The following is a 26,040-nucleotide window of genomic DNA, read 5'->3' as shown; positions in this document are numbered from 1 at the left end:
AAAAGAGCCTTTGGGGTAGTTTGGAGCCGTGGAAAGCAGCCGCTTTACTTGGAACTGGTGTACTTGGTCACTGCCTTAGTGCCCTCGGACACGGCGTGCTTGGCCAGCTCACCGGGGAGCAGCAGGCGCACGGCGGTCTGGATCTCCCTGGAGGTGATGGTTCTACGCTTGTTGTAGTGCGCCAGGCGAGAGGACTCTCCGGCAATGCGCTCGAAGATGTCGTTCACAAAGGAATTCATGATCCCCATGGCCTTGGAGGAAATACCAGTGTCGGGGTGGACCTGCTTCAGGACTTTGTACACGTAGATGGCGTAGCTCTCCTTCCTTGACTTTCTGCGCTTCTTACCGCCTTTGGCAGCGGTCTTGGAGACGGCTTTCTTAGAGCCCTTCTTGGGCGCGGACTTCGCAGTATATTTAATTTTATTAGGTAAATTTCATGTTACAGGTTATTCACAACTTGGCAATGCCGACACAATATATACATTTACACATATTACAGATTTGTCTATTTACAAGAAAGTGAAAAGGCCTACTAGAAGATCAAGGCTGCTAGAAATAGAATAGGTCTTCTCAGGCTTCAGTTGGCCTGTCAGTATTTAAGTTCATCACAGTTTTAGGAGTGACCAGTTCAGTTCTGGAGATGCTTTCCTTAGGTCCATGGTTCTCCTTCTTCTTAGTTCAGTCCGTACACTCCTGAAGACCTCATCAGCATCAATAAAAATATTGTCCGTTGTCATTTTACAACGTGTTTTCCATATTTTAAAAACAGTTATACAAATACATATCCAAAATAATAAATGGGCTTCTACAGTGCTGTCAAAGTTATTATATAAGGTGCTTCTATGGCATGGTACCTTTAATCCTATGTCGCTCATTTTTTGCCATATTGTTTTGGATCTATCACAATCTATAAGAAGATGCCCAATGGTTTCTTTTTCTATGTTGCAGGTTGGCATCGGACATCTTGTGGTCTTTACATTACAGCTCCATTTGACCACGTTTCTCGCAGGCAGTCTGCCGTTAACAGTGAGCCACATAACGTCCCTCACTGCTCCGGAGATGTGTTCAGAGTTCAGGATCTCCGCCAGACGTTCACTTTGCTCCTGTGAGCAGTCTTTAAATATATTAGGCCCACCATAGAGGTATTCGGTAATACTGTTATGAATCACCTTATTTGACTGTGTGATCCAGTTAATATTCAGGTCTTTATATTTGTGAATAAAATCACCATAAGCCAGTACATAATAAGGCTGGGACTCCCTGCGTTTACCCCTTAACCTTTGCCACTTATTCACCTCTCCCACCCAGGTGGCCTTTTGGGATATGCCTTTTGAGATGTTTTTGCAGAAGGCTACATTTAACTTCGCACCAACATCGACAGCACCGAGTCCTCCATTTTTCACACTTTTGTACATTAAAAACCTTTTTGTTACTTCTCTGTTGTTTCCCCAGATTAATTTCACACACATTTTGCTTATCCTTACCACGCTTGCATTGGGTGGTGGAAGGATTGTTGCAACAAAAAGCAGTTTGGATAAAACAAAAGTCTTTATTACACCTATCCGTGCACTATAACTAATTTCCCTGACCCCCCATTTATCTGTTACATCCAATATCTCTTTTTCCTTTCTGTCCCAATTTCGTTGGGCGCAGTCCTTATTACTGAAATATATGCCTAAGATTTTAACCTCCTCCTTCACCTCTAGGTCTATGTGCGGCCTCGCACTATCATCTCCTATCCAGGTACACTCAGTTTTTGTGTGGTTTAATTGTGCGCCAGCAGCTTTTTCATAGAGGTAGAAGTGCTCTCTTATTATGTCCAACTCTCTCAGATTTTTTACAAAAACAGTCACATCATCTGCGTAGGCAGTTACTTTGACCTTTGTGCCATTCATGTTTACTCCTTCAATTCTATTATCATTTCTTATTCGCTGTATAAGAGGACTGATTGCAATGACATAAAGAGCTGCGCTTAGCGGACAACCTTGCTTCACTCCCTTCTGGATGTTGATGTACTCGGTCACACTTCCATTCACTTTAACAGCCACCTGAGACCTGGCATATAACATCTTAACCATGTTTATAAAATCATGGGGAAAGCCATATTTTAATAAAACCTTCCACATGTAGTCTCTGTTTATAAAATCAAATGCCTTCTTCTGGTCGAAGCCTATTATGAAAAAGCCAGGTTCGTCAGGCTTCGATATCATTTCCCTGATCATGTTTAAGTTATCCCACATAACTCGGCCTTTAATAGCACATGTTTGTTCTTTTTCAATTATGTGGTCTAGTATTTTACTTAATCTTGTCATTATAATTTTTGCCAAGATCTTATAATCGATGTTAGTAAGTGTGATCTGTCTCCAGTTACTTATATCCTTTTCATCTCCTTTTTTGTAGATCATGGATACTATACCCTGATAAAAGCTGTCATGCATTCCTGTCGGACTATTCAAACCCTCATTAAAGGCGGAGGACAACAGATCAGCAATATCCTTGCTAAAAAAATGATAGAACTCAGTGGGGAGTCCGTCTGGGCCGGGTGACTTCCCTCGATTTAATAGGGAGATGGCCAGCTTGACTTCCTCTGGTGTGATGACCCTTATTAGTGAGGCACCATCGACAACCTGCGTCAGCTGTAATTCCGAGAGGAAAACCTCCGTACCTTCCACCCCACTAGACTTATCAGCTCCATACATTTTGGTAAAACTATCTACTATAACTTTCTTTATATCATGATCCGTATCAACAATTTTACCTTCACTATTTCTTAACGAATCTATGCATTTGTAGTCGCTCCTTTCCTTGTACATCTTGATTACTTTGTGTATATTTGCGGGTTCATCAAAAGCTATACCTGCATGCATTTTAATAGTATTTGAATATTCATTATTAAAATTCATTAACTTTTCCTTAATCTCCTCAAAATCTTTTTCTTCTTGCTCTGTCAATGGAACGCTCTTAGGTCTACATTTAATGTCAACAAAGAGTTTCATTAATTCCTTATATTCTTCATTTCGTTGTTTATTTAAGAATTTACATTTATAAATTAGGTGTCTCTTTAGACTGTTCTTCAACTCCTCCCATAACTCAACGCTTGTTTTTGTAAATATTCGTAAGTCTTTGACTCTTTCGATTTCCCTTCTGACACTCTTTAATATAACAGGGTCTTTTAGACAATTCACGTTCAGCTTCCAGCTATTCTGTCTTGGACTGGGGACACTATCAAAGCTAACTGATGCTCTTACAGCTAAGTGGTCCGAGTTTACCCACACCTCTGTTCTATAGGACTGAACCTTTATCTTATCAGAGACATATATCCTATCTATGCGTGTCTTGATTCTTTGATCAAAACGTGAGAAGCCCGCCTCATCTGGATAAATCTCCCTGAAAGCATCTCTCATTTTGAACATATCGCATGTCTCTTTCAGAATCTTGCTTGTACGTGGTAGATTAAAAGGCGTTGTTGGTATGCGATCTTTAATGTCTGTAACTGTATTAAAATCCCCCGCTAAGACTATATTGTATCCACCACATAAGACCTCTTTTAGTTTGTGAAAAAGTCTGATCTTATCACTGCGGCTCTGGGATGTGTACACATTAATTAGGCGCAGTTTCTGCTTTCGTACAACACAATCCAATATTAACAGACGACCTGGTATTAATTCACGTTTTCGTAGTATTGCTATATTCTTAGTATTGAAAAATATACCGACTCCATCAGCTTTGTCACTCCCAATAGACATTTCTACACAGCCATGAGTCCATAAGTCTTTGACTTTTTGAATATCTTCCACAGAATTCGAATGTAGTTCTTGAGTGAAAATAATTTCAGCACTACTGTTCTTTAAAACATTCAGCTTTTCTTCTCTATTCTTAACGGAGTTTATTCCTCTTACATTTAATGTTGCTATATTAATAGCCATCATTAAGAAGAGAGGCCCTGTGACTTGCCACGAGTTCATGATAAATGAAATGGCTTCTTCCTGGGATCTCTATTCTTTCTGGGCTTTTTACCCTTCGTTTTGGTCCCTGGAGACGTTCTCTCCCTCTTACCCAATACTGGGAAATTATCTGACATAACATTCAGGAAAGGTGTGGACTCACCCCCCTCTCTTTCACTGCTGCTGTTCACTCCACAGGAATCATCGAGGCTGTTGTCATCGGGGTTCACTTGATAGCTAGGAAGGCTGCCTTGTGTAGCTCCTTCCTTACTACATAGCCCACCGGCTTCCTCTGCTGGGCCGCACAGTTGAGCCACGGCGTCATCCAACTCGGCGCGTAGGCTGGCTGTGTCAGACACCATGCATGGCACCGGGTGGCTGGGAAAGCTGTCCTGGATGGTTCCCTGTACTGGTTGGCTGGTTTCCTGTGATAGCCACATCACGTCGTCGCTGTTGACCACTATGAAATCGGGGTCAGACTCTGCTGCTGATGGCGTCGCTGATGAGGATGGTGTCATTTCGTCTGCTCCTTCTGCCGCCGCTGTCTCCGCCGCCGCCTCTGCTGGATCTGCCGTCGCCGCTGTCGTCGGCACCGCCGCCGCTGTCGTCGCCACTGCCGCATCTGGATCAGATGCCGCCGTGGCCTCCGCCGCCTCTGGAGCCGCTGCCATCTCCGCCGCTGTCTCCACCGCCTCTGGAACCGCTATCGTCGCCGCTGATGTTCCTGGATCCGTCGCCTCTGGAACCGCTGTCGCCGCCGCCACTGATGTTCCTGGATCCGTCGCCTCCGCTGGTGCTGCTGTTGTCTCCGCTGGGGGCTGGTGGTTCTTCTGCGGTGTTGTGGCTGGGCCCTTCTCCGCTGCCGCCCTCGCCGCACGCTGATGGCTCGGTATGCGCTTGCGGGCTCCTGGTTCTGCCGTCGTGCTCTCTGTGCGTTGTCTGCCCTCAGGTGTTGGTGAAAACGCCGGGGCCGACTGTCGCCCTCTCTCTGCTGCTGCTGCTGCTGTTCGCTGCTGGTTCTCTGCTGCTGCGGCGCCTCCTGCTGCTCTCGCCCGATTACTATATGAAGACGGGCAGGTGAAGTAGCTATGGCCTTCGCCTTGACACAGGGTGCAGGTCTCGGTGTTGGTGCACTGCTTCCCTTTGTGTCCGACTATTCCACAGCGCCAACACCTGACCAAAACGCAGTCCTTTACTTGGTGGGAATTAGATTGGCATATGTAACACCGCTGAATCTGTCCCGGGTAAGTAATCTTGCCGTTATATGGGCCGAGGGAAATGGAATTTGGCAGGGACGCGAGCCGCCCCTCGCCGTCACGGTTAAGTTTGACTCGGTATCGCCGCACACCAAACCACAACCCAAGGTTGTCCAAAAGTTTCTCCACCGGCCGCAGGATGGTACAGTACCGGCGGAGGTAGTGCTCCACGTCATGGTCAGCGACCCTCGCGGTCCAGAACTTGACAATAATGGATAATATGTCAGCTGGGACGGAGGAGTGCGACTCAAAATCCTTCCATTCGCCGTCTGCTCTATCTGCGAATAGGCCGAGGAATTTCCGCAAAGAGCGGTCAGTGTGGAAGCTGAGCTCAAAGTCTCTCCTGGAGGGTAGCTCTATGAAGGAATAAACTTCGCTCACCTCGATCCAGGTAGTACTAAATAGACGTTGGCCAACAGTGTCTCGGGTGGGAGGCTCTCCCTTCCCGGTATAGCGTAACCTGACCCAGTGCCGTCCGGCCTGGTCGGGCAACATTTTCTTTATATTTTACAAAACACCGTCTTTTGTTTGACGTTTCTCCAAACGTGAGAAATGGGGGGGGGGACCGCAGACACCGCAAGGTGCTGCGGTCAATCTTATTTTTTTCGTTCCTGAAGCTCAAATAAATAAGGTTATTATGACTTCGCAGCAGGTTCAGGCATCTCGATTCTTCGTTGCTTCACAGGAACAAATGTAAGAAGCCGTTGGTATTCATCCACTATATATGGAGGGGTATGCAAATATTTAGGCAAGGCTCCCTCTAATATCTGCGTTGAGCTCGACTCCCTCGTTTCACCTGTGACCCAAATCAATTGCACATGCCGGGACCCCCCCTCCGTCTGCCGTTTTTTTTTTTTGTAGCCTATCCATACAAACTAAGTTAGTCAACCCCCCCCCCCAAAAAAAAATGTGGGAGGGACAATCTTGCTTCATGAATCTGAGATGTACAAGTACAGTAATGAAACGCAGATATTTATTATTATTAATGATAATAGTAACAATAATAATGAATATTTTGTGTGTGCGTAAGCAAGCGGTAGCTCTAATCCAACGATGCTACAGCAGCATCTGTCACCAAGCTAGCACGACACACATCAAAAGACAGCTTTCTCAAAAGGTGAACAGAATTGGACAGATTGGTTCCCTGCACACGCCCACTGCTCCTGGCAGCCCTTGGAGGAAGGATAGCATAGGATGGGTCAAAGGCTGAAATTTTCACCAGGCAACCTGAGTGTGTGTGTGCGTGTGTGTATGTGCGTACGTGCGTGCGTGTGCATGTAAAGTACACATTCAACACTAGCATGTTTCTGTGTGTGCATGTGTTTGAAAAGAGTGGCAGAGAGAGGGGTTTGAATATGACCAGGGCCATGGTGCTCACCACTGTTTGGGGATATAGCTACAGTAGCCTAGTAGCTCACAATGCCAGGCAGAGGCCCGGTCTCTTGAGAATGCCGAGAACAGTGCCCAGGGTGACACAGCATTTGAGGCGGTGGCGCCAAGACTCTGGAATACTCTTCCCCAGGCCCTGTAGTTAGGGAATTTTAGTGGATTGCATTGACCATCTGTGAAAAAATTTTCTACCAATAGCTTTCTTCACTAATGTGTTCATCAAGGGGTCTACTAACACCAAAAAAAAGGTTCCAACCCAAATCTGCGGGGAAACTTCTGGGGAGCCAATCTAAATCAGGGTGTCCGGAGGACCTGGATGAAAAAATTGAAAAATAAACTTTTTTTCCAAAAGGTTGTAGGGTGTCCATCTTGGGTTATTTTTGGGTGCTGAGTTCATTCCAACCATTACTTTTGATTAAAAATGAATCTATCTTCATGAAATATTGATATTAGGCCTATTGCATTTTAGCCTACTTCTCTAAATTCAAGTGTTTATGGATATTAAATTGTGATAAAACCACTGTGAAAACCATTTTAAAATCACTGCCACTGAAGAAAGAAGTCACTGTTACTGTATACTGATTACACTTGTTTTGCACATGCTACGTATACCGTAATATTCGGTGTATAAGTGAAAGCGACAACTCCGATGAGTTTTTGGGATTTGAGTGACGTTAGGCCCGTTCGCACCCACGGATGGATTTTGCGGGAGGCTAAAACCACTTGCACTTGCACGTCCGTAGCCTTCATATAGACTCGTCTGCAGACACGCTTTTCATGTTTGATCGCCGACTCAAGCCTTTGATCCCACATTTGAACACGCCAACTGGAATGGTTTCATGAAATCAATACACCGACCTGAATGCAAGGAAAAGTCCCTCATTGACTTTCTTCCAATCATTGAGGGTGACCCAAATGAGTACAGTACCATCTATACTACACTAATGGCGTGCCTACGCAGCTCGCAGGCTCCTGCTGTCATTACCTTTGACCTGCCAATATGGCTGAAAGCAACTCAGATAGTCCTCCAGTGTGAACTCCCCATCATCACAAGACTAGGTGGGTTTCATCTCCTGAAGAGCTTCTTGGGATCCATCGGGATGATCATGGCAGACTCTGGGCTGCAAGAGATGATACAGATGGTTTACCCAGGCAGCAACACCTCAGAGCACATCTTATCAGGAGGGGCTTATGCCAAGGCCATCCGGTTTCACCTCCTTGCATCTGCAGGAATTGCCAAGTTTTTGCTGAAGGATGTTGTGTTCAGCACACAGGAGTATGAAGACATGGAGGACTTCATCAAGAGAGCAAAAGATGAAAAAACTGGTGATTAAAATATTGAATCTGTATTTTTTTTTAAATATCTGACTATGCATATTGCTGGGCTGAACTCATTCTTTCCTTCTCATGTGAATAAAATTTTCAAATATTTTATACTTGACAGGCTCAACATATGCACCAAGGATCGTCACTGTGTTCCAGGAGAGAATGGATGAGAGGTTGAAGACCCTTGCTGAGGGAGGAAGGACACCCGCTCTCTGGGTCTGGTACTATGGCCAAATAGACCTCATAAAGGTATTTATCAGGAGTGAGCGTGTCCCAGACCACACAGGTCATCTCAGCTGCATCATCCAAATGCTGAACACCTTTGCAGCAGCGGGTCACCATCAGTATGCAAAGGGAGCCAGGCTGTATGTACAGCTGATGCAGCAGTGGCAGGCCAGTCCCATCTTCCAGGAAACTCTCACCAAGTTTACTGAGTATGGTAACCATGTGGTCAGGTTCTCAGACCATGAATGGTCAGGCACATGGACTGACATCACCATAGAAACCACTCTCATGCGTGAGGCTAAATCCTCTGGTGGACTAAACAGAGGTCGCTTCCGAAACGAATCTGCCCACAAGTCTTGGGTTCAGACACTGAGCCACTTTTCATTCATCCACCAGGAGCTTGAAAGAAGCATGGTCAAACGCAGTGTACCTGTCCACACAGATGTCCAAAAAGCCCAGATGAAAAGAGATGATGATGCTGTCAACACCATAGTTGGATGGTTGGAACAAGTCAATCCCTTCGATGCCACAAGAGACAAGAATACCCTGGTATCTTTCTCGACGGGGTTCAGCAGCACTCCTGGAGACCAAGTCAATGCTGATCAGGCAGAGGCGGTTGGAAGAGCCATGCAAGCCAAGATGGATGGGAAAACGGTTTTGGATCCACTAGAAACCAAGCATAAGGTCAAATCCTTAGCAAGCCTACGATCTGGACCCAAAGTAAATGGTGAAAAGCTAGTTATTGACTCACTGAAGCTCTTCAACCGCCTCATCATCATAAGTGAGCGGGAAGTCAAGACTAAAGTAGCTCTGCGCTTCGAGTTGACGCCAACACCTATGTCTCTCTTCGACAAGAACCAAAAGATGCGAAAGCCAGACAAGGCAGCCCTAGCAAGATTTCTGAAGACACATGTTGAACCTGTCGATCAGCCTCCCTGCACAAGCCTGGTGATTGATGGTGGGTGGCTCCTGCATAATGTCAAGTGGGGGGCTAACCTCACCTGGAAGGAGATCGCAGAGAGCTACCTCAGGTTTGTGAGGTCCATGGGGAGCCAGCGCCTTCGGATCACTGTGGTCTTTGACGGCTACAGCAGCTCCACCAAGGACCATGATCACTTGAGAAGAACAAAGAATGCATGCTGTGACATTCAGATCCATCCAGACATCAAAGTCATTGTCCCAAGAGAAAGGTGCCTTGACAACAAAAGGAACAAGGCCCAGCTCGTTGTGCTCCTTGCTGAGACATTCAGTAAGCATGGGATCAGAGTACAACAGTGCTCTGATGATGCAGACACTTCTATTGTCCAAGCAGCTCTTGAGGAGGCAAGAGAGTCCCCTGTTGAAGTGAGGGCAGAGGACACTGACATCATGGTTATGCTGATTCACCATTTCGCAGACCATCCAATCTTCCTCACAACAGCGAAAGACACATCTTATGATGTCAGGAAAATCCGGGAGGCCCTCCCAGAGAAACACAGGAAATATTTGATCTTCTTGCACAGTTTCTCTGGCTGCGATACAGTCTCTGCAATTTCTGGCTTTAGCAAAGCAACTTTGCTAACCAGGCTCTGCAAGACTGATGGAGCAGAGAAGGCCATGGATGTGTTTATGGACATCCAAGCAGAAAAAGAACACATTATGAAAGCTGGCTGTGAACTCTTCATGCTCATGTTCAATGGCAAACCACCTAAAGAGTTAGAGGACATGCGATTTGACATTTTTTGTAAGCGAGCTGCTACTGGGACCATAAAGCCTGAGAAACTCCCCCCGACATCAGGAGCTGCAGGACAACACTCTCTCCGGGCCTACCTCCAAACATGGGACTGGCTGACACTGCAAAGCCCATCACACGATGCCCAGGAGTATGGATGGCAGCTCTCTGAGCAAGGATATGCTCCGGTCCCTTCCACAGACCCCATTGCACCTGACTACCTCCTGACATTCGTCAGCTGCAACTGCACAGGCAACTGCAGCACACTCAGGTGCAGCTGTAAAAAACAAGGAGTCAGGTGCATCTCAGCTTGCGGAAACTGTCATGGCTCATCTTGCCAGAACATTAACCAGCCAGAAGATGAGACAAGTGAGGGAGATAGAGGAGCTTGAAAAAAATAAAATAAATAAATAACGACATTTCCATTGAGTTCTGTTTAAATTTGTTAATAAAATACTTTTTTTGTAACAAGGAGTGTTTTTTTATAATAAATAATGGTTGGAATGAACTCAGCACCCAAAAATAACCCTAAATGGACACCCTACAACCTTTTATTGGAAAAAGTGTATTTTTCCATTTTTTCATCCAGGTCCTCCGGACACCCTGATTTAGATTGGCTCCCCAGAAGTTTCCCCGCAGATTTGGGTTGGAACCTTTTTTTTGGTGTTAGTAGACCCCTTGATGAACACATTAGTGAAGAAAGCTATTGGTAGAAAATTTTTTCACAGATGGTCAATGCAATCCACTAAAATTCCCTAACTACTGAGAGAGTCATCCACTGAACTCATGTTCAAAAAACTTCTTAAGAAACAGATGTTCAGGTAGGCATCTATAACACCTTGCTGCTCGCAATGTTCTGTTTTTTCTGTTCTGTGTCGTTTTAATTTTGTCTCGTGTTGTATTGCCTTTTAATGTATTACTGTAAAGCATTCTGTGCATCCGTGCTATGAAGAGCGCTATAGAAATAAAAAGCTTACTATTTTCAGAAACTATGCCAAATTCATTTACTTTTTCCTCGACCACGCATATTCACGTCAGGTAGGCTAGTTTAGTAAAGAACAGCACAGAAGGAGTTTTGATCAATTGATCACTCATCAATAAGCACTTTCCGTGTGAAGTGTAAGGTGTAGCCTAAATCTTCAGTTGGAGCCTACCTAAAGCCTAAGCTAGGCTTCTTCAAATTGTTAAGCTTTGTGTAATTCTCATGGCACATTCAATTACACGATGAAGAGATGTATATAGTCAGGTCATCAAATTAAGTAAAAAGAAAAAGAGTGTGTTGTGATTGTTGGGCTATGTTTCACCTTTCTGCCCTCTGCAACCAATGTGCTTTTAGGCGATTTCATTTGGTTTGATTTGTAGGCTACTAAGAAAGGAGGTTATTGAATGAGAACAAGCTGTGGTACAATCTAAATGACGAAACCCTAGGGAGCTAGCGTGCAGGTCACTGCCTCAACAACAATGCACGGTCTCCAGGCAGCAATCGAAATCAGAAGTCGGGCTAACCCTAACCCTCAACCCATGTACAATGAGTCCAACTCATCGCTCCTCAAAGGGAACTACGACATAGGTGTGCTCAGAGACTCCTCCTAAACCAACCCAGGTAAGACGAAGCCGGTGCGCCTCAGGTCACTTTACTGCATAGCCATACCAACCAAACGACGACATTGCGCCAGACGAGGGACGTAGACTGTAGTAGTAGTAGTAGCCTAGTCTAAAAAGACCAGAGGGAGTCATTCTGCAGGGAATCCAAATGAGAGTCACCCTCTGAGAAAGGTAGCATACACACACGGACAGACACCACTTTTATAGGGACCAGGGCTCAGACCCAGTTTCAACACTGTGCTTTACGCACCCCAAAAGAGACCCTGTTTAAAAACTCCGGCACCACATCTGTGTACCCTAAATCTTTTTAGTCCCTCGCCAAACAACTTGTCTCACTGGGCAACGGTTTGTGTCCATAATCGCTTGCACTTTTAGACACTTTAGGAGTCAAATGCCAGTGGAAACCCAGTTTGCACAGCTCCATCCGAGAGATCAACGGCAATGTTTTCACACAGTCGCAACTAAACAGACGAGGCCGCCGCTACCCAAACCGCTTTATTTCGAACGGCAAATAGGTTACTCCTTGTCACATTCGCTTTAGGACTTCTGCTCCACTCCAACTTTGATTTTTAGCCCTTTATTCGCCAGGAGAAAACACAAGAGAAGCATTTTGGTAACCGGGAGCTGCAGAGTTGGGGAGCTGAGTCCACACGGTTCTCATGTCGCGTTTAAGGCCAACCCTTTGCACAGGCGAGGAGCACACGGACTAGTGATCAATGATCAGAGCTGATCGCCGCCATGCTGTGACACTTGCATTGTGGCTAAATTTCGTCCATTATTGTATAAGTCTACGAGGAGATCAAGCCATTTATACAAGGACGTCTAATTAGGTAGGACAAACAGCACGACAAACTAGGTCATTCATGCAGCACACTTCATCCACAAAGGCAACACGAAGCGTTTCAATTAAACAGGTTTTAAATTAAAACAATGACAGGTCAAGAGTAATACAACTATGCCCAATAACGAATATTTTAAAGCAATCCAAAAACATGTCTGCAATACCTTCAAACCAGACTGAATTAGCTAAATTTCAAGCATCAAGCTCATGTAGGCGATTGTGCCTCAAATCGGGAGAGAGAGAACAATGGAAATACACGTTGCACTTTTAAGAATAGAAGTGGGTGGCTCTTAAAAGAGCGTTTGGGATTATTGGGAGAATTCACGTCAGTGGCGACTTCACTTGGCTTTGACAGCCTTCTCGGTCTTCTTAGGGAGAAGCACTGCCTGGATGTTGGGCAGCACGCCGCCCTGGGCGATCGTCACACCTCCGAGAAGTTTGTTGAGCTCCTCGTCGTTGCGGACAGCCAGCTGAAGGTGACGGGGGATGATACGACTCTTCTTGTTGTCGCGGGCAGCGTTGCCGGCCAACTCCAGGATCTCAGCAGTCAGGTACTCGAGCACAGCGGCCAGGTAGACCGGTGCACCGGCTCCCACACGATGGGCATAGTTGCCCTTACGGAGAAGTCTATGAACACGACCCACGGGGAACTGAAGACCGGCGCGAGATGATCGGGTCTTGGCCTTGGCCCTTGCTTTGCCTCCTGTTTTCCCTCTTCCGCTCATGTTCAGTAGCGAAGTATTTCAGAAACTGAGTGGCCTGATACCACTGCGGTCGGATTTTTATACCTTACGTAAAGTGGCGCTCTTTTGCCTTTGTCGCCTTATCCAATCCCAGGCTCCATGTTAATGTCCAATGCGGAGAAAGAGGCGATAGCCAGCCAATGAAGTCGCCCAGAGAGGCCGTCCAATCAGCGCACGGCAGCGGACGTTATAAAAATGGCACATTACGTTCTGTAAAGCTACAAGACTCTCCGTGGAAAGTTTTAACTTCAACTCGCGGAGAAGACATCTGAAATCATGGCCAGAACCAAGCAGACCGCCCGTAAATCCACCGGTGGCAAAGCCCCGAGGAAGCAGCTCGCCACCAAGGCGGCTCGTAAGAGCGCCCCCGCCACCGGCGGTGTGAAGAAGCCTCATCGTTACAGGCCCGGCACAGTAGCCCTGAGAGAGATCCGTCGTTACCAGAAGTCTACCGAGCTGTTGATCCGCAAGTTGCCCTTCCAGCGCCTGGTGAGGGAAATCGCTCAAGACTTCAAGACCGACTTGCGCTTCCAGAGCTCTGCTGTGATGGCCCTGCAGGAGGCCAGCGAGGCATACCTGGTCGGCCTCTTCGAGGACACCAACCTGTGCGCCATTCACGCCAAGAGGGTGACCATCATGCCCAAGGACATCCAGTTGGCCCGCCGCATTCGCGGAGAACGCGCCTAAATTGTCCTGAGTTGCTTTATCATTTCAACATCCCCCAAAGGCTCTTTTAAGAGCCACCTCATTATCTCTAATAATAAAGCCAATGTGTTCCTATTGCAACCTGCAGTGTAGTGCGTCCTAATAGGAGTAGTTTGGACTGCTAGGTCTCCTACACTGTCCATTCACCACTGTCATGACATCCACGTATACAATGCAATTATTTTTGTACATTGACCTTATGCCCAGCCATGGATTTCAGCTTGTACTGCCTTTTTTGACACCCAAGAAGAGAACTTGCAACTTTGTGAAAGTCAGAGTTTAGTCCCTTCCAGCATTTGATTACAGCCTCAGAAAGTATGAACGTAGTTTCAAAATGGTTTATTCAAACACTAGTAACATGCTTTGTTTAGCGTATGAGGTGGTTTAAACAAGTGAATAGCCGTTCAATCTATTTTAACGTGATGGGGAAAACCAGAGCAAAGTGAGATTAAGTTTTTTTTTTGTCTCGTTTCTTTTTCCTCCTGCGTTGTGGTATGATTCAGGTGGACTATTTACGTGTTTTTGAAAAACCATACATAATACCACAAAGCGGGAAAAAACAAAGTCACAAGGAACAAAAAAAGCCCTTTAGCTCCCTCTAGTGGCTATAGTTGAATAGTTAAACCAAATTACATTCTGGTACAGATATGGATTTCCATCAACTATATCTTTTGACTGTGGCGCCTGTCTTTACCTGTCTTTTGGCAACCCCTATGTCTTCTCCTCATTTGGATAGTTGAGAACAGATTGTAGCACAACTAAGATAGACCTCCATCCTGTCAGTCACAGTGTGAAATAGTACTGTTCCCTCCACGGTTCCCTCACGTCAAATGGGAGCTGAAGGAGGTGGATGTTGATGGTCCCCAGTCCCCAGCCCAGTAGGTTCAGCTGCAGCACCACAACACCAGTGGCACACACATTTTTAATCCATACATACAGTTCACCTGTGTATTTACATGTAACCCATATATTGTATTGCATATTATATCGACCTAAACCTATTTCATATCGCTTGAATGTGTCTGTTGTAACAGTGCAATTTCCCCTCTGGAATTAATGAAGTACCTGCCTGCCCTGAAAATGGACTACTGTTAAATCAGTTGTCTCTGCAGTACCCCTGTACAGGGGTCCGAGTCCTGCCCTCCTGTAACAGGAACTTACCAGTCCAGCGACTTCTCGTTTGTGTGGGTTTCTAATAGATAGTTTAGGCAGGTGAGGAGAAGATTTGTCTAAAGCTTCTAACAGTCTTTCCCAGAGCCCACCCTGCCTACGCTCCAGCAGCACCCCCTATGACCTGAGAGGGGGGATACAGCACAGGAGCCAAATCAGGTTCACCACTGCTCTTCTCTAAAGGAGATGTCTGTTGACGTGGTTGCTAGAATTAGGTTTTAGCAGCTAGTATACTTCAGCTACAAGGGTGTGTCGTTTACAAACCAGGGCAACCTATAAGAATAACAATGTGTGCATCACCTAAAATTTCACATCACCTAACATTTCACATCAATCAATCAATCAATCAAAGCTTTATTTGTATAGCGCATTTCATACCCAGAGGCAACACAATGCGCTTTAGAGAGAACAAGGGAGGTGGGCATACGACCCACTCTCTACATATTCCAGAGGGAAGCAAAAAAACAGTAATCACCCGGGGGCAAGATAAGTGAGCTGTAAAAATTCTTCCCTGACCCCTCTCAACAAGGCGATCGAGCAAGCTCCAGGAGTATGTTTGTCTACCAGCTAAGAACATTTATAAAGCAATACATTACATTATATTACATTTCAGAGTAAGAGAGGCTAAAAAGCATCATAGGAAAGAGGACATCCACAGCAGACACGGGGGGTATCTATCGGACTCCGGGAGGTCTGCTGGTGACAGTGGGGCATCCACTGGACCTGGTTAGAAGATAGGAGGGAGAGAGAGAGGCACTAGGGAGAGGGAAGGCAGAACAGGGTTAGTAGCACATAGAGCCATACAGACCACACAGATATTGAAACAGGCAACCTGGGGCAAGCTACTGGATTATATTTGTCTAATGGCTAAGAACATTTAAAGAACAATAAATTACATTATATTAAATGTTCAGAGCAAGAAAGGCTAAGAGCATCAGGTCCTGGCCTAAGCCGGATGTGGACTGATGTGTGTCTGTGTGTACGTGTGTGTGTGTGTGTGTGTGTGTACTAAATACTACGACATCCACAGCTCCACAGCTGACACTGGACCTGGTTAGAGGATAGGAGGGAGAGAGAGAGAGAGGCGCTAGGGGAGGCAGAAAACGATTAGTAGCACACTGAGCCATTGAAGCAACACAGCTGTCAGAACAGAACAAGCCTGTTTCAGGGTAACCAGCTTCTGTACACTACTTGATATACATAGTCCATAGCAGGATAAATACCAATGTATACAGAGGATTCACAGGTAGGTTTGAGGCTGCCTTTCTGTGTCTCAAGGTCCTAGCTAGTGATTGTAGGCTAGGTCGAAAAGGTACGTCTTGAGGTCTCGCTTGAAGACCTCCGTTGACATAAACAAAGTACCATAGATAATGATGAGATACTTTTACTTTTTATAATGCTCAATAAATGATTTATTTTGAATAGAAGCTCCATTTCTAGAGGCTGCTCCTAGCTGCGACACTGCTCCAGGATGTTAGACACAGCCGCCCCAAACAACCCCTCCCTACTGACCGGTGAGTTGAGGAGGACACCTTTGTTTTCCTCGCGCAGACGAGTCAGGGACAGCCATAGGTGGCGCTGCTGCACCACCGACATGGCCATCACTCCACCCAGACAGGAGGCGGAGATTCTCACAAGCTGAGCAGCGGCTCCGGCGGCTTCGGCCATCTCCGCTCTCCTGTCTTCATCCATAGAGGTGGGGGTTTGCTCCATAGCCAGCTGGCCGATGTAAATGGCCAGCATAGCAATAGAGGAGGAGGCAGCCACGGCCTGCACGGCCAGCGAAAAACACAGGGTTGTCTTGTCCTTGACGTCCAGTATGAGAGGCTTCCTGGCCGAGCCCCAGGCGGAGGAACCAGGCACCAGGACCACTGCGATGTCGGGTTCCAGGGGAGGAGACTATAGCTGCTACAGCAGTCCAGCCGGTTACCCTCGTTAGCTCTGCTGAACTGGTGAAGCGGACATCTGATCGCCAACGGCCACTCCCATTCAGCCTCGACGAACGCCTCCAGGTTGGGCATAGCTGGCAGGAAACGAGAAGCAGGCTGGGAGGGACGCCCGTAGCAGACGGAGCTACACAGGGGGAGCCCCGTAGTCGCAGCAGCCTCCAGTACGGGGATGCCAAGGTGATGCGTGGCTCTACCCAGCAACCGGGGCAGGTCGCGGTCGAAGGAACCCTGCCCCGGGAAGGAGGAGACACTAGCTGTAGTGGCTTCTGAGGCAGAGAGACCCTTGTCTGCCTCGGAGAGCTCTTCCTCATCATCAGGCGGGAGGGAGAGCATCGGGGTTGTCGGTTGTTGCGGGGGCACGTCGATGTCCTCGCCGTCGACCGCGCCGACCAGCTGGGCCAAAACTTCAGTCTCCAGCGTCGGCGGAGCGAAGAAATGCGCCGAATGCGACGAAAAGAAAGCAAATGAATTAATGCTATCCTAAACGAGAACGGGGAAGTAATCACAGATGAATCTAAGATGAGACAGACGGTCAAATAAATCTTTGATAAGATGTATGACGAACTCCCCTTCGAGGAATCGGCTACAAAAGACTTCTTGACATTGCGGATTTATGTAAATGTGAAGATCCCACCTCACTCACTGATGAAATAAAAGCAGATGAAATTTAACAGGTAATTAAACAACTGAATAAGCAACGTGCACCTGGAAAAGATGGCCTGCCGGCAGATCTATATCAGGAAATTAGTTACGAGGTCTCCCCACTGCTGGCCCGGGCCTTCAACGAAGGAATCAAACAGGGCATCCTTCATGAATCCTTCTATAAAGGATTAATTTCTCTATTATATAAAAAAGGAGACGAAAGAAATATCAACAACTGGAGGCACTTACTTTAACTAACACTGATTACAAGATCTATGCAAAGGTAATGATGAACCGGCTTCAAAGCTGCCTGGACGCATTAATAGAAAAAGAACAAACCTGTGCAGTTAAAGGCAGATTAATGTGGGACAACTTGTGCACACTGCGAGAAATTCTGCACCAGAAGACAGGAAATTGATTTTATATTGTAGCTTTGGATCAAAAGAAGGCTTTTGACTTGATTTCAAGGAACTATTTATGGCAGACAATGGAACATTTTGGTTTCCCTGTGGCATTTGTCAACATGATTAAGTGCATGTATGCCAAAACAATGTGTCAAGTTAACATAAACGGTCATTTGACAGAGGAAATAAGCATAAAGAGGGGAGTGAAGCAGGGTTGTCCTCTTAGTAGCGCATTATACGTGTTGACAATAAGCCCTCTGATGAAAATAATTAAAGATGATGCGCGCCTGAAGGGAATTCCTCTGGCTGGGCAAGAGAGATCCATAATTTCTGCTTAGCGGACGTTACCGTTTTTCAAGATCACAATCTGAACTTGACATTGTAAAAGAACATTTTAATTTATATGAGTCAGTTTCAGGAGCCACTCTAAACCAAGAGAAATCGGAGGCAGTATGGATAGGGAAACCCGGCATGGAAACTCCCTTCGATATAGAAATAAAGGAAGAAATTAAAATATTGGGCTTAATAGTAGGCTAAGTAACGAAGATTCTGCACAAAGGAACTGGGACAATAAAGAGACTGAGATTAAAGAAGAAGTAAATAAATGGACAAATAAAAAAACTACATTCAAATCGAGGATCAACATCATGAAAATGTTCATTTTAAGCAAAATGATGTTTTTGAGTAGGCTACAGTGTTTCCGCCGACTGACAAAACTGTTAAGAAAATAAACAAAGAAGGTTTCCGTTTGGTATGGGGCACTACCAGAGAAGTGACAAAACGAGAACTCCTCTTCAAGCCAAGAGTCTGCGGAGGTTTAGGCTCCGTTGATTTAGGTATTTAATTGATGATAAGCCTGTGTAAAACAGTTGCAAAAGGCATGAGCCGAAATGTGAATTGGATTGGTGATGTCACAAAATGGAGGCACAAAATAGGAAGAGGTAGAAAAAACATCCCATAGGCCTACTACAAGCTCATATATAGTGACTTTGTAAAAAAATATGAACATTTACAAATTGACTGGTGCACTCAATCAAATAAGGAAATCTACGACACAATAGCCAACAGTGTGTATGGTGGAACGATTAGGTACAGAGGTCTGTCCACACCAGACAGCGACCAGGTCACTAAAAGGATCTGGGGGAAACTAATATCAGAATCCCTCAGAGACATAATGTGGCTGATCTCAGTTAGGAGGCTCGCCGGTGAGAGCGGTTGTAAAGTGGAGCTGCTATGTAACCACAACCAAATGCCCAATGCCAACATGCACGGTCGATGAGACTCTGGAACACCTGCTGCTAGAGTGCAGCAGGACTAAAGAGGTCTGGAAAGCTCGGGAAAATCGGGATGCCTATTAAAGTAGAACCAGAATCTGTTTTTTATGGAATAACTGACAACAATATTGAGAAATATAAAGGTCTGTTGTATTTGATAATCTGCATAGTAAACGCACAAATATGGAAGACACGTTGCAAGATGTCCATTAACAATGTTGTTATCACTAGTGAAATTGTATTTAAACAAATAATTGTAGAGTTGAAAAAAGATCTTTGGATATAAAACGGAAGCAAGGAGAAAAATGGGATATTCTTGTTTTTTAATGTATGTATGTTAAAATATTAATTTCAGTTTGTATCAAATTCTACTAAACACCCAAGCCAACTAGATACTCTATACTTAATATGGGGGAATTTTCAACTCAATTTGACATGCAAGAGCATATAAAGTATTGATGGTATCACAACATATGGATAAACATAAAAACATTTCACACAAAGTAAATATACTTTGTGACGGCTGAACAGCATCCACTAAAGGTGACATCTTACCATTGTTTTTGAAAGCGTGTAAAAGCTTTCGGCATTGTATAGGTGTGATGATGGGGACTCCCGTATAAGAGCATTTTCTTTGAAGTTTTGACCATCTCTCACGTCCTCAAGCACTGTAGACCTGTTGTGTGTGTGAATCTGTGTGTGTGACTGTTCGTATTGTTCTTTCATGGAAGACTGACTCAGAAGAGACTTAAGTGTGTCCTTTACAGGGACATAATGGAAAAAGCGTTCCTTTCCTGCCTCATCCAAACCTAGACGCATCTGCATATGAACATTGAACAGTTCTTTGTTGCACTCTTTCAACAGGTCATCTTTCCATAGCTCATCAACTGTAGCTAGACTAGATGGATGGATTGAGGGGGTTTGATATGCGGCTAACTAGCATGTTGAAAGTACCCAAACGCGTTTGCAATTATGATAACGCAGTACATTCACCACTGCAGATGAATGGATTGATGGGGTTCCAATATCATACACCAATCTAGCTAGCTAGCTAACTTATGGCTAGCTTGCAAAGTTATTTGAAGGTGCCCAAGCTAACATTACAGGTTGACTGACAATGCGACAAATTCACCACTAACCTTAGGTGGATTGATGGGGCTTGGATATTGAGTTAAGCACTATTCTAGCTAACGTTACCTCTTATTTTACAGCCAGCTAGTTTAAAGGTCGGTGGTAAGAACGTTAGTGCTAGCTAAGATACCCAGGTTAACTGACGTCGACCAAGCTATAGTGCTAACTTTTACTAGCTGTGGTAACATTAACTGACTGATAACGCCGCAAATTCGCCAATGTAGATGGATTGTTATTTAGAAGATTATTATAACATATAATATTATGTTAAAATAGAGGGGTTTACTACTTACTGTATTAAGTTGGGACCGTCTGCTTGCGAGACCGTAGCTACTTCTCCTTGCCGCCCTTCTCTCATTCGGCTCGTGCCTACGGTGTCGCCGCTTTGGTCCTCGACTGGTAAAGTCTAATTCACCACAGTAATGTTAGGTGGATGGATGGGGTTTGATAATATAAGATTGTAACAGCGGGTTTTAGTACTTAATTTATTACTGGGTTCCGTTTTTTTTGTTTCTTTCAAAAACAATTATCTGCTCGTCCCACGCAGCTCATGCCAAAAAGCAGCTATATATGCATCCTCTGGTCCTCTCTACTGTAAAGTACTACAGTATTAATGAAGTTACTGTAGTAATTTCCCGCCTGATGGCTCTTTACCCATAATACTCCATAATATATAGTAATCTACTGTACGTTGCTTCTACAGTAAAACACTATCATAATACAGTATTTTACCATAAAAACGACCTGATTTTTTACAGTGTACGTATCATGCTGGACCGAGTCGGACGTTATTTAACCACAATGCAAGGGCCACACCATGGCGGCGATAGGCACTGATCATGGACTGCTGCAGTCCAGGGCTGCATTCCCCAGATTCGCTGAACTGGCGCTCTACGACGCTTCTCAAGGTATACCTTGGCGAAGGGACAGTTTTTCCTACAAGTGTTTCCCAGACCATGGCTGCGTTCCGAATCGTATACTTCTACTTATTACTACCAGTACCTACCTAGTTGCCCTTAGAAAGTACGTACTTTGCAAGCAGTAGGCATCCAATTGGGACATACTACCTTGTCATAACATTGCGCCTTGAAATTTGCCCACATCCATCGCTGTCCATAACGCGACATTCTTCTACAGCTGTCACCATAGACATATACACTAGACGCCGCATTGACGTTGATTTGATTGCTGCCCGACGAAAAATGCGGCCGCCATCTTGGTCCGGTACGGAGCTCCGCAAGTAAACTAGTGATGGGTCGGTCCCGAACGATACTGCTCTATATGCCGGCTCTTTTAAGTGAAAGATGATAAATACATAGATGTTAGCTGATAGATACAACTAAAACTGTTGGATGCTGCTGTTTTGCACTTTGTAATTTTTTTATTTTTATTTTTATTATTTATGTCAATTGACAGTTATGGATAGTTCAAAGACAAGAGTTATCTCTTGATGCAGGGTTACTTTTACTGACTGAAACTGCTGAGGAGAGTGGTTGTCACGTGACAGCGGTACCGGACCAATATGGCGGCCGTATTTTGCGCTGCTCAATCCATTACGAATCATGTTGTGTTCATATCTATTGCTGTCAAGACTCGCACATGTGATGCACATTTCCGCTGCGCACAGGATTGTGGGTCAGAATAGCGAGAAAAGCCTGCTGGCTTGCATACTGCAAAATACGACCGGATGTAGTAGGACATCCTGGTATTTTTGCCATACTGCATGTGGCATACTATGTATTGGGACATACTACATCCTGTTTTGGCATACTATATAGTAGGGTAGTATGCGATTCGGAACACATCCCTTAGTGGGCGCCTGAAGATACATTGTAAGGTACGTCGTAAGTTACATCGTTGTCCCTTGTTGATGACATTTTCAATCGTTCTCATAATCATTTTGATTTTACCCCAATCTAATATTAACAAAAAGGAAGCTATGCCTACTAAAGCTCATCTACTAATCTATTAAAGAGCTGAAGCGAGAACTCGTGATGGTTCCAATTCATACATTATAGTCTACAAAATATAAAATAAAGAGCATTCATTGGGACATATACACCTAGTCTTGGACTTATTGAAAGCCCAGGAAAAATACGATAAGGATGATGGCTAATGATCAATCATTCAAAACTGTATTTATATACCGCATTTCCTACACAGAAGCAACACAATGCGCTTTACAGAGAGTAATGGGAGGGTGGGCATAGGTCAAGACAATTTACCTGTTCTGATGTCAAACCGAGTTGGTCTATCATCGTTCATGATAACCAAATTATTATGTTCTAAGAGCTCCTCAACTACAGCACCATTTGCATTTTTCTCCGGACTTCCCCACAGGGGGTTATGAGCATTAAAGTCACCTACCCAAACAACAGGGGAGCCAGCCTCTCTTGCTATAGTCTCAAGGTCAGGTAAAAGTAAAAGCTTGCACGGATTGTAGAAGTTAACCAAACTCATTCTGATCTTTTAGTTTAAATTGCATCTATAGTTGTCCGCTGCCTTGGTCACTCGACCTTCTCTGTCTCCCTCCTCACTACGTGGTCGCTTGGGCCTACCTGGGATGTAAACTTGCTGTCTATTTAAAACCCTCTACCGCCCCTCCCCCCCGCCCTCCTTGGCCGTAGCCATATATCACTGTATAGGCCCAGTAGCGATACTTGCAGGCTCCTTCTGCTTGACTTAGGCGGGTGAGTCCGATTCTACGTTCAGTTGTTGTATCGTGCTACTCGTCTGTCGTCAACTCAGTGAGATCCCGTCAATCGTCCTCAATGTTGTGAGTCCTCGACGCTGCGAGGGGTTGGCCTTAAACGCGCCATGCGAACCGTGTGGACTCAGCTCCACCACCGAGCAGCCCTCGGTTACCAAAATGCTGTTCCTCTTGTGTTTTCTCCTGGAGAATAAAGGGCTAAAAATCAAAGTTGGAGTGGAGCACAGGTCCAAAAGCCAATGTGACAGCAAGCAGCCTATTTGTCGTTCAAAATAAAGTTGTTTGGGAGGCGGCGGCCTCATCTGTTTATTTGAGACCGGGTGAAAACACTGCCGTTGATCTCTCGGATGGAGCCGTGCGCAGTAGGTTTCCAGTGGCATTTGACTCCTAAAATGTCTAAAAGTGCATGCGATTATGGGCAGCAATCATTGCCCAGTGGGCCAAGTTGTCTGGCGAGGGACTAAAGTGATTTAGGGTACACAGAAGTGGTGCCGGGGTTTATAAACCGGGTCTCTTTTGGGGTGCGTAAAGCACAGCGTTGAAACTGGGGCTGTGACCTGGTCCCAATCATGCTGGTGTCTGGCCGTCTGTGTATGCTACCTTTCTCTCCCTCCCTGGGTGATTTGAATTTGGATTGCCTGCAGAATGACTCCCTCTGGTATTTTTGGACTGTCTGTCGCCTATTACGCCCCTCGTCTGGGGCAATGTCGTCGTGGCTGGGTCTCAGAAGCAGAGGCTGCGTCTCATCTGGGCTGGTTTAGGAGGCGGCTCTGAGCACACTTGTACAGCATGGTGTTGTGCCCTTTGAGGAGTAAATGATGAGTTGGACTCGTACATGGGTTGAGTTCCGACTCCTGAGTTGCATTGCTGCCTGGAGACTGTGCGTGTTGTCGAGGCAGTGACCTGCACGGTGGCTCCCTAGGGTGCCGTAACGACATGCCAGGGTGCCGCACAGAATCTCTCTTCATTTAGATAGTGTCGCAGCCTATTGTTCCAATTTAATAACCTAATTTCTTAATAAAACCGATAAAATGATGCTTCAAAAATAAGCGAATAAGCACAAAATATCCATATTTTAAAACGCTAGGCTACATTTGGTTACATAGGATTGCAAAAACTGAAACGCAACAATCACAACACACCCTCGTCTTTTTCTTTTTGCTGAATTTGATGACCTGACTATTGTCTTCATCGCATCTTGAGTAAGCCTAGGCTATTGTGCCATGCAAATTATACACAAAGCAGTAGCCTAGCCTATTCTATAGCAGCACATGTAGTGAAGATAGGCCTATAGCCTAGCTACATGGAAGGAAATGTAGCCTAGGTGCTTTTTGCTGACTGATCGTTGTCGATCGAGGCAGAATGAAATTTAGCTAATAGTTTCTAGAAATGTTTTTTCTCAAGCAAAATTGCGTAAATTGGATTTGTGACAAAACTAAATGGGAGCCAAAAGGGCGAGAGCCGGGAACAATAGGCCTATCGCATATTTTAAACTTCCTTGTAGGCTTCCATTGTGATTTTATTCAAATGTAGTGTAGTACAATTTTGTCTTAAACTATAGGCTACTTGGAACAGTTTGTCAATACAGTCAAATTCAGATGCAGAAACTACAGAATCCAGAGGTGATCAACAGAGGGTGTTTGCTTCAACAAGAGCAAATACAGTCTCAGTGAATGTCTTGCAGGAGAGATGCCCTTCGCACATAGGCCTAACAGTTGTATAATCTCTGTTTCTATCAGTTGTCACAGGCTGCTTCCATCAGTTGTCACAGGTCACTTATCAGATTTATGGTTCATCTTATTATAAGTTAGGGTAGTGCCCACTCTTCTGTCCAATATCTGTGGGGTTTTCCCCAATTGTAGCCTACTGTTGATGTCTGGTGCCGATTTACACCTTATCGGGGCCACTTTCTGTGGGCCACTTTCACCCCCTCCCTCCCTGTCCATGTATATGCCTAGTCCTTACGCACTAGGCTACCTTAGCACCCTAGTCTGGTGTCCTTAGTCTGCCCTGCTGCTACTCTGTGACAGCCAAGGCCCAGCTTCTGATTTGCACACACAGGGCCTACTCTACCAGTGTTGAATCATCCATCATTGAGATACACAGAGTACATATAGTTTATTTCTAAGGCATGTGAAGACTACTTAAAACTTGTAAATTCACCACAGTATCCTATAGGCACCTTGTTTTTGGTAGGCTGGTAGGCTACACTCAGTCAAGCACAGCTATCTACGATACAATAGTGAATGATGTCTACGGTGGAATCGTCGTATTTTGTGGGCTATGCAGCCTAACTTGACATTTATGACTGTGAACAAGTCATTAAAAGAATATGGGGAAAACGCCTGTCAGAACAACTGGCTGCTGATATCAGTGAGGGGACTGCCAGTGAGAGTAACAGTGTTCAGTCTTGCTGTTATGGAAATAACCCAAAATGCCCAATGCCAAAATAGAGGCCTATAGGCCCAATGATGACAAGACTTTTAGGGGGCTGGAATTTCAGAGGAAACAATGGAGGCCAAAAAAAACCTGGCGAAGAACTGTGAGCTCGGAACTAAAAATGGCTACCTAACTTGGGACAAGGCACAACATGCTGCACAGGACAATATAGTATTAGCGGGGGATTTTAATACAGTTACAGACGCTAAAGATCACATACCAACAACCCCTTTTAATCTACCACGTACAAGCAAGGTACTGAAAGAGACATGCGAGATGTTCAGAATGAAAGATGCTTTCAGGGTGATTTATCCAGATGAGGCGGGCTTCTCACGTTTTGAACAAAGTATCAAGACACGCATAGATAGGATCTATGTCTCCGATAAAATTAAGGTTCAGTCATATAGAACAGAGGTGTGGGTAAACTCGGACCATTTAGCTGTAAGAGCATCAGTTAGCTTTGATAGTGTCCCCAGTCCAAGACAAAATAGCTGGAAGCTGAACGTGAATTGTCTCGACCCTGTTATATTAAAGAGTGTCAGAAGGGAAATCGAAAGAGTCAAAGACTTACGAATA

At 45.1% G+C, this 26,040-nt stretch overlaps 4 protein-coding genes across 4 annotated transcripts in view; 1 reads left to right on the top strand and 3 right to left on the bottom strand.

Moving 5' to 3' along the window:
- Positions 1-26,040, bottom strand: part of LOC311321810 (histone H1-like) — a gene marked incomplete at both ends in the record, with an annotated part of 149,988 nt that overhangs the window by 49,976 nt on the left and 73,972 nt on the right. The gene's annotated exons all lie outside the window — the stretch shown is intronic.
- Positions 45-2,069, bottom strand: LOC311321527 (histone H2B-like; the record flags this gene model as incomplete). Its single annotated transcript, XM_084453523.1, has 2 exons — positions 45-401; positions 1,995-2,069. The coding sequence occupies 2 exons, from the start codon at positions 2,067-2,069 to the stop codon at positions 45-47; spliced, it is 432 nt and encodes a 143-aa protein (XP_084309649.1).
- On the bottom strand, positions 12,636-13,022 carry LOC311321862 (histone H2A-like; the record flags this gene model as incomplete). Its single annotated transcript, XM_084453877.1, has 1 exon — positions 12,636-13,022. One exon carries the CDS (start codon positions 13,020-13,022, stop codon positions 12,636-12,638), a length of 387 nt encoding a protein of 128 aa, XP_084310003.1.
- Positions 13,317-13,727, top strand: LOC311321526 (histone H3.2; the record flags this gene model as incomplete). The annotated part of the gene is made up of 1 exon (XM_084453522.1): positions 13,317-13,727. One exon carries the CDS (start codon positions 13,317-13,319, stop codon positions 13,725-13,727), a length of 411 nt encoding a protein of 136 aa, XP_084309648.1.

The sequence above is a fragment of the Borostomias antarcticus genome (genome assembly GCF_949987555.1).
Source record: "Borostomias antarcticus genome assembly, chromosome: 19".
NCBI classification, from domain to species: domain Eukaryota; kingdom Metazoa; phylum Chordata; class Actinopteri; order Stomiiformes; family Stomiidae; genus Borostomias; species Borostomias antarcticus.
The sequence above is the reverse complement of the archived record's forward strand: the minus strand, read 5'-3'. Positions and strand labels throughout refer to the sequence as shown.